The sequence below is a fragment of the Durio zibethinus genome, chromosome 5 (assembly GCF_047325235.1).
Source record: "Durio zibethinus cultivar Kanyao isolate XHJ-2024 chromosome 5, ASM4732523v1, whole genome shotgun sequence".
NCBI lineage: Eukaryota > Viridiplantae > Streptophyta > Magnoliopsida > Malvales > Malvaceae > Durio > Durio zibethinus.
The window spans coordinates 2,688,892-2,697,801 of record NC_143166.1 but is presented as its reverse complement, the minus strand read 5'-3'; the positions used below and the strand labels follow the sequence as shown (position 1 = coordinate 2,697,801).

Genomic DNA, 8,910 nt, shown 5'->3' with positions numbered 1-8,910 from the left:
TATATTGCTATTCAATGCTAATCCAACAATTGAAACCTCAATTCTCAGTTTTACAACAAAAATAACCCATCTTCCATTTCTCAACATATTCATTCAGCTATCAAGCGTCAAAGACAGCAATCAAGTTCATGCAATTAAGCCCAATATGATAACTCAATAGAAACCCTTTTTTCACTAGATCGTACATCAAAATCACACTTCAACGCGATTACAAAAAAAAAAAAAAATTCCCACCACATCATTAGACAGACTTCTAAATCCTGCAGGTATGTTTCATATTTCTGTATGTTTCATCTCTTCCTGAAATCATTATGTTAGAAGCCTCCAGGAATTAACATTATCAAAGACATATGTTAGTCCATGTAGCCTGTTCCAAAATGGTATCGGTTTTGGAGTTTTAATAGCATTCTGTGAAATTCATCCATCGTCGTTTTTCTTTTCGGTTTCGCTTTTACATGTTGAATGGAACCAAACTAGTCGACAGATTCCACAATTTCTCATAATCTACAAACCTCCTTACTTTGAACACATTGATAGGTTACAATCCATGAGATCAGCTCGTGAGTACAGACACAAAACTTAGTTTTTGCTGCCTTCCATATTGCTTTTTCTGCTCTCTTTGCAGGGTACAAAAGCCATGTCCAAAATCGTTACAAGCATTGATTCCCTTTATTATTTTTTTCGTGTCATCCTCAATCGTTCATCGTATAGGATGATACTGGGTAATACCTCGTTTTGATGGCAACTTCCTCAAAATGAAAAGGACCAAAGATGAAGGTAATATCTCCACCAACTGCCCAAGAAAAAGAAAGTAACTGAAAATATTCGAATGCCATCTTCGTAATCAACATTAAAATACTCCTCACAATATCAAGTAAACTCTACATATTAGCACATCGAAAACACTCACCAAGAACACCAAGGAAAAGATTTTTACTAACTAAAAGGCAAGGAGTTGCAGCCATTTACTAATGCACATAAAAGTAAACATATTAAACAAAGTATGTTTTAAATCCATGCTGCACTACTTTTACAAGATATCATTAGTTATGGCATAGAATTGTCAATACAAGTGATTTCCTATGAAAAATGCAGATCATAATCTGTCATGTACGGCCAGGTCAACCACTAGGATTTCCTCCTCGCTTTGGTAGGGCCGGGTTAAGATATATCATCACTTTCAGTAATTACTCTAAATTTTGGTAGCAAAATAGATAAATGCTAGGTAGCTCATACTTGAATATACTGTAGAACATGGGTAGACTCTGTTTTTCTTTCATTCCCTCCCCCTCCCCCCTCCAACCATTTTAAAGAGCCATGCTCTCATATACATGTTCAACAGAGATACCTAGAATTAGCCTCTAGCTACTTGCCTGAACAACTATACAAACATAAGCAATGGGAAAACATTAGGAAGACATAAAGAAATTATTATCAATGAAACTACATAGGTAAAATTATTAAACCTAAAGTTCAAGAGCTAGTTTGAAAATGAGGTTAAAAGTTGGATGAGATTGTTCTAACTGACCCAATTGTAACATTTGGGCATCAAAATATATGATGTTAAACCAACCTCTGACCCTTAACCTGCTCTTCCAAAAGTCATAAAAGTTATCTAAAAAATAGATAAATGACAGTTTAAGCTGATCATAACAAATTTTACTCAGCAGCCATGTAGTCACAACTCACAACTGCACCCAAAAAAATTCTTCGACATAATAATCTGATGCCAAAGACTTGTAAATTGCATATAAAACTTGTAATTTCTTGAAATATGCATTCCTATGTAAGCAACAAAATAAACAAGGCACAGAAATGGGGCAATCTTTTCCGTTTTCATATGGCAAAAGATGGGTTAGGCAACCTCCACACTGTATTTCAATATGAGACTCTCAATCACTAGCAAATAAGCAAGATGTCAAACTTACCAGGTAATATATGAAGTTTAGAACTGGATGGTTCAAAACATCAAGGTCAGCAGCTTTGTCCAATGCATTAAAGCACATCTAGAACAAAAAATAACAATATAGCTCAAATTAGAAAAAGTTTCACAGAGGTCCAACAAAACATTCTTGCAGTATTTTCAATTTGAAAAGTGTAGGGTTAGTAAAGCCAGAAAGGAAGTAAGTAATCTACCATGATGCATCTGACTAGGAAACATGAGAAGCATATTGTGGTCACATAACCAACCTGCCCAAGCCAAAAAGAAATAACAATAAAAATTGTAAATAAAAGGTCAAATTGTTGGACTCAAAGACCACATCTACTTTTAAAGTAAATATATACTTCTTGCAGCTTCTTACGCCGCCCTTTGGACTCTACAGGGAACCGCTGCAACATTAAGAAAAGCCTGCAAGGATTGAACATATTATTATTTATTTTCTCCATGCTCACCCAAAACACAAGGCATATCTATGATATGGTTACCCTGTTGTATTAGGAAATGAACCAAGGAAACCGTAATTAGGAGACACATGCAACATTGAATAACAAGAAAAGGGTCATTATCAATAATTTTCTCTGAAAAATGCTAAATAACCATGAATTTATTTATCAATAAACTAATAATAAGTGTACCATACACCTTTGCCAACAGACTCATCAATGATGATCATAAATGTTTACCAAAATGTAAATGTCAGTGGCTGTGTGCACACATTTGAGAGTGTATATCCATTTTAAATAATTTTAGTTAACTCGCATCATTGTTATATTTTAGTTATTCATTTACTTCCGTGGCTGTGTGCACACACACAAGTGTGTGCATGTGTGTATTTTAGTCTGACATATTGATATATCATTTACTACAAGCACAATGTGTGGCACACTTATGTCCTTCCTGGTTTTGTTATACCAGGGAGTGATCCTTTCTTTTAATTCAGATTCCTGATATGGAAGTATATGTTATACACTAAGTTTTAACTTGACAAGCAATTTGCATACAAATCATGTGTGTAGACATTTTCAAAACCATAAAAAAATTGTTTATATAGAGGTTACAAGTAACAATATCTTTATTTAATACTTCCCAATAGAATGTGAAATACATTATATTAATTGTGAAATGATGCATACATGTCCGTGGAGTTCAATATTTTCTATCAACTAACACAACTAATTTTGTTTTTCCAATGTAAAATAAATTCCAAGATAAAAAAAATTCAGAAACCCTCATAAGAAAATATGAAATACTTTCTAAATAGAAATAAGATAATAAATGTAACAAAAATATAGGAGAAAATAAGGAATGGTTATTTTTGTCCTCACAAGATTTCAAACCCCTTAAACCACTTTAATATGTAGCATATATGTATATATATTATAAATATCAATTAAGCTTCAGGACCGAGTAAAAGAAGCTGCCCTGTAATTATACTAGATCCATAGTTGAGAAGTAAGAGAGACCTTTTAACAAAGAAGATGAAGAGTTACAAAGAGAAGGCACAATTCCGAATAACATAGAAAAGACAATTATATGCTGGTTTCAGCAAGCTCCCTAAACATAAAACTAAATTATAATTCAATGCTAGCTCCCATGCCATTAAAATATTTAGCAACAATAAAATAAATGGCAATATAATTACCTTCCACCATATAGTAAAAAACCAAGGGCTGCAAACAATGAGACACCTGCCCATTTACAAAAGTCAGGATCAAACACTTACATTTATAATTGAAACAAATTACCAGGTGATTATTATCCATAAAGCATCCAAAATTACTAGGTGATCATCCATAATAAATCCATAGAGCATCCAAAGTTACTCAATAATTAACTACCATAAATCTACTAAGGATACAGCAAATACTTACCTGCAAAGAACATTTTCGATAGGATGACTAAAACTGGGATATACTTCCACCATAATACCAGCCACATTGCAATCTGAAATCAATTCCCCCCACCCCCAACAACAAAAAAAAAAAAAAAGAACTTTATTAACACCTCTCAAAAGTCATACTTCCAAAGCAAATTAAGTATGCAACACAGCTAAAAATGCTGTCAGAATGACTGAACTGGCTACAATAAGAAAAGTCTACACTGTAGGTTCAAATTCACTAGTAAAATCTACAACAAATGCCATTAACATCCTTGTCACTATTCTAGCAAATGAAATATTGTCTTCAAACCTACCTACCAACTTAATTTTATGGTTTAACTCTCATTCAGCCAGCTCATAATTTGTAGAGGCCAGCATCAGGGTTAGCTTAAGAGCATTATTCCAGCAGAACAAATTGTGGAAAGTATTAAGGAAAAGGAAGCTATTGCAAAAACATGAACACACAGTGTGCAAAAGGCCAGTGTCATTCAACATAGCTTTGATTTGATATTATAGGCAATTAAGGATATTATAATTAATAATAGGTCAGAGCAAATAATCATGACTAAAGGGACATTATAGATCAGCCAGTTAAAGGTAATGTGAAATAAATTTTTAAAGAAAAATTATTATAGGTCAGAGCAAATAATCAATAAAGGGACAAAGAGCTTGCAAATATGGAGTAACAAAGCATTATTAACTATCTGACTTCACTGCTGAAGCATCTTACAGGTAGTGTCTTAAATCATGACTAAGGTAGGTTGACAAGAGTATAGCTAAAAGGGCAAAGAGGACAAATTGATGCATAAAGCACAAGCAAATTCATATATTTTCTTTGTTATATTGACAGCGGGGACTACAAATGTATGTAATGTCATATCTGTATTGACAATAGAATACTAGACCTAATGGAGGCAATAGCTATGAAAAAGGATTTCAGAGCATGACTTATAATGATAAACACCAAGAAACTTCAGCTGGAAGACAACAGGTTTAACTTATCAGAGGTCTAAATAACATATGACTGAATCAAGGAAAATATACCTTGTTGCTAACCAGAATAGAATTCAACTATCAATTGGCACAATAACTGTGAAATTTGATAGAAAACAAGTACATGAGGATAATGAGCTACTTATCCACAAAAAAAAAAAAAGGAGGATAAGAAGCTGACTATGGTATTCTGTAGCAAGCTCATAGCATCAATTCTAGAAATTATACTGGACATATATGGCAAAACAATCCCAAACAATCCTCCATCATGTCTCAGATAATCTCACATATCTAAAATTGGATATATTTTTTCAATCTCAGCTTCAAGGAAATGTTCTTTACAAAGGTTTGATTATGCAGCAAAGTGAACTCCTAAGGCCATTTTTAAAGAAATACAAAAGCCACCCAGAGAGACTTTTTTTTTCATTTATCCTGCTGCAAAGTATAGTATCTTCATGGTTACTACAGTCACAAGATATGGGCAAAATGGGGAAAAACTTGACAAGGATCAATGAAAACTTTAAATTTTTATTTGCTACAAGGATTATGGGTGTTTACAAAATTCCTTTTGTCAGTAGTGCTACCGTCATAAGGTTAGGAAAATTTTCATCTCAGAAAGGAGGCAGAGAGAGAGAAAAAGGAAATGAGGGGCAAATATGTTAATATACATTGACAAAATCCTTTTTTCAGGACAAGATCCCCACTATTAAGCTTTGAACACCCCCAATCAATAGCAAACTTAGCTATACCAACAAGGGAAGTCTTAGAAACATTTAAACTGAAGAAATATAATCAATAATCTGGGTAAATTTTGCATTGCAACCTTACCAAAAGGAAATGTATCACCTATGATATCTGTCCTTTGACAAAATCTAAGTTGTATGACTTTGATGATGACCAATATGTCAAGGTTGAAATTAGGTGACAGTTGTGTAACGTAAAATAAGGGAAAAAAAAAAAGACAGGGAGTGAAGTTACTTAGTTTTGGATAAGAATCGTACTCATTTAAAAAAATAAAATAAAATAAAATGAGAGACTCCCTCTGCCAAGCTGTAAAAATAACGGCACAGACAGTCAAAATACTCAATATATTCTTGTTAGTCCTTTGTGTCCTAATTTCCAAGAAGTTCTAAAAATAAGAATATGCAACAAAAAATCTAAAGAAGCCAGTGGAACATATTATCCAAACTGCAACTGAACAATCATACAAAGGACAAATGCAAATAGAATCAACTAGACTTATTTCCAACTTTCCCAATACCTAGGTCCTTACTGGTGCATGGGTCACAAGTCGCAACCACTCTACTAGCCATTAAAGCAGTTTTTTACCATAAGATGTAACCAGTATAATAGGTTTTCCAATTTTCACCCATTTTTATGAGCAAATTCCACCATTAAAAATTTTTACCAAGGTTTACTCAGCAAAAAGATGAAATGTGGTTAAGTGCACATGAAAAGAAAATCCACAGAACATTTTTCCTCATTGGCTTTATCATAATAAGTTAGAACATACTGTCTCATTAAAGAGAGAAAGAAGGTAGGAAAGAAAGGGAAAAAAAAAGAAGGAAGAAACAAATATATTTCCAATTAGAGCCCAATGGAGTCTAAAACAATAGATCATCGCTTCTGATCAACACCGTCTTCTCTAAATTTACCTTTTTGCTTGACGTTGACGTGTATCTTTCATCTTTAATTAATCATCCCAAAGAGCAATATTTATCTCATACATGTGAAAAAGTTCTTTGTTTTTCAATTACTGACACTGCAAATTGGACCCGTGATTATTTCCGAACTTGAATCTCATACAATTAAAAGAACTAAAACAGAAAATTAGTCTAAAGCAATCTTGCCATGTGTAGCACAATATTTAGATCCCCCCTCAAGAAAAAGGAAAATCACTTATGAAAAATAAGCTTAGTGATTTAATTCATTTACAGTATTTACAAAGTCACCAAAGGGCACCAATCCACTCTGCCAAAATTTGCCATCCTTATCCGGCTAAAAATTTATAGAATTTGCAACAAATTAGCCAAATAAACAAATTATGCAAAACTATATAACAGTACTGTTTTTTACAAAACATGACTTGCTTCCAAATAGAAAGAATCCAACTTTCAAATTCTCCTTTCTGTAGGCACTTATACCAAATAATAGAACATAAATTTCACCTGAATAGAATAAACCACTGCATTTATTGTAAAGAAACTTGGCCTCAGTCCATCAGTTGATACAGCTCGTGCCTGTTTTCGGATAGGCAGAGTTAAGATAAAGTTAATGATCACAAAATGAGAAAGACCAACGTGGGAAGGCAAACTGGCAGAGCTCAAATAATCTAACCTGGTAGTAGATCTCAGCCCAAAACAAGACCAAAAGTGCATATGTCGTGAAGAAAGCTAGACTTGGCATGTCAAGCAAGATATGTTGAACAATCTATCAAAAATGCAACATTAAGCAACAAATTACAAGTAATTCAAAAGAAACGCCCAATTGTTTGTCTCAAACCTCTGGATGTAAGATCTGCACATTCCGCCTGAAAACAAAAACTAGTGCGCGAACTGTCATATAAATGAAAGCTCAGTAAATACAGAAACCAAAATAAAAACAAATACAAAGCCCACAAAAAAAAAAGTGAAAAACCAAAAATTTTCAGATACAAACCCCCATTCACCAGAAAATTTAGAAAATGAAAAACCTTCTGGGTGGTCCAACCATACTCGGGAACTCTCAATTGTATCCGTATTAATTGAACCTAAAAATATCAATAAATATATGACTTATGAACAAAGATGTAATTAATAAGCGCCATTCATGACAACAACAGCATCTTAATTGCACTTAATTTCTTAATTCTTTTTTTCACGTTAAAAAGGAGGAGAAAGCAAATAATGAAAAACTTTTTTTAAAATTTGAATCTATAATCATCAGTTTTCCTAGACAACGCAGTCAAACCGAGCTAAACCCTAATTACTTATAAATAAAGAAGAAAAATATAAAAAGTAGTAATGAAAAGGAAGGAGGAGAGGCATACGAGAGCCACGGCGGCGACGAGGCCATAAAGAGCGGCGAGAATGTGAAAAATGCGATCCTGCCAGAGCGGTGAATTGTTAATGTTACGCCACCAATTGGATGCGTCATTCAGCTTATACGCTCTCACCGCCTCATCCACGCCGTAATGTCCCATCTCTCTCTCTCTCTCTGGTTTTTTTTTCTAATTATGAATGTTAAAAACCCGAAATTATATTGACTGATTTTTTTTTCCTTTTCTTTTAGATGAAGAAGCTAGTGGAAACTATGATGGTTTTCTGGGTTTTTTTTTTCTGTTATTTTTTTTATTTTGCGAAATTAAAAATTTAGAAGAGCAAAGCAAACACGGCCGGCGAAAAGGATTGGCGAAGGGGGTGGTTTTCTTTTAATGTGGAAGATCCCGGAGATAGCCGGTAATCAGTTTGGCAAATGACAGGACATGAACGCATGATGTTACGTGTCGTTATGGTGACCGCCACTTCACGCGCTAACGATATGTGGCGCATTTTTTTGTAAATTATAAGTTTTAAACCTTGGATTATCTCGTTCAAGTCTCTAAATTAAACATTTTCTTTTAAAATAAAAAATAAGGATTTTATTAAGATGAAAAAAAAAAAAAAACTAAATGAGACAACAACCGTATCTGGTCGGTATAATTTTGAAGGCAAATCTTAGCTTTTAACGTTGATTTTTTTGTCGTCTCTAAAGAGACTTTTTGGTATGAATTTGTTCATTTTAACTTAAAGTTAGGCTACCTGTCTGTTATTATTCTATTATAAATAAATATATATATATACGGTCCATAATTCATGATTGAATAAAATTTTATATATAAATTTAATAATTTAATAATTTATATCATATAAAATAATAATATTTTATATATTTTTATAATCTTTATGTTTGCAATAATTTTTAGTATGTCTAAATTCGAATATTAATATTTATAATTTTTTATTTATTCATGATTATTTTTATGTAAAAAAAAAATTTTATATATGTATTATCTTAAAGGTTCAATTTTGACATAAAATATTACACTTATACAAAACTTAATGATTTTAATACTTTT

The 8,910-nt window shown here is 32.8% G+C and overlaps 1 protein-coding gene across 2 annotated transcripts; it reads right to left on the bottom strand.

The window, feature by feature from the left end:
* Window positions 1-146: 146 nt before the first annotated feature.
* On the bottom strand, window positions 147-8,445 carry LOC111281932 (tobamovirus multiplication protein 3-like). 2 transcript variants are annotated; one of them, XM_089760574.1, is made up of 12 exons: window positions 7,843-8,445; window positions 7,473-7,563; window positions 7,317-7,369; window positions 7,152-7,244; window positions 6,983-7,054; window positions 3,814-3,886; window positions 3,585-3,630; window positions 2,287-2,350; window positions 2,137-2,190; window positions 1,929-2,006; window positions 1,529-1,587; window positions 147-793 (listed from the first exon to the last, which is right to left on the bottom strand). In XM_089760574.1, exons 1-11 carry the CDS (start codon window positions 7,993-7,995, stop codon window positions 1,564-1,566), a joined length of 801 nt encoding a protein of 266 aa, XP_089616700.1. In that variant the 5' UTR covers window positions 7,996-8,445; the 3' UTR covers window positions 147-793; window positions 1,529-1,563. The 2 variants fall into 2 exon arrangements, with proteins under 2 accessions (XP_089616700.1, XP_022725476.1); XM_022869741.2 differs by lacking the exon at window positions 1,529-1,587 and having other exon boundaries at window positions 7,843-8,412.
* Between the last annotated feature and the right edge of the window lie 465 nt (window positions 8,446-8,910).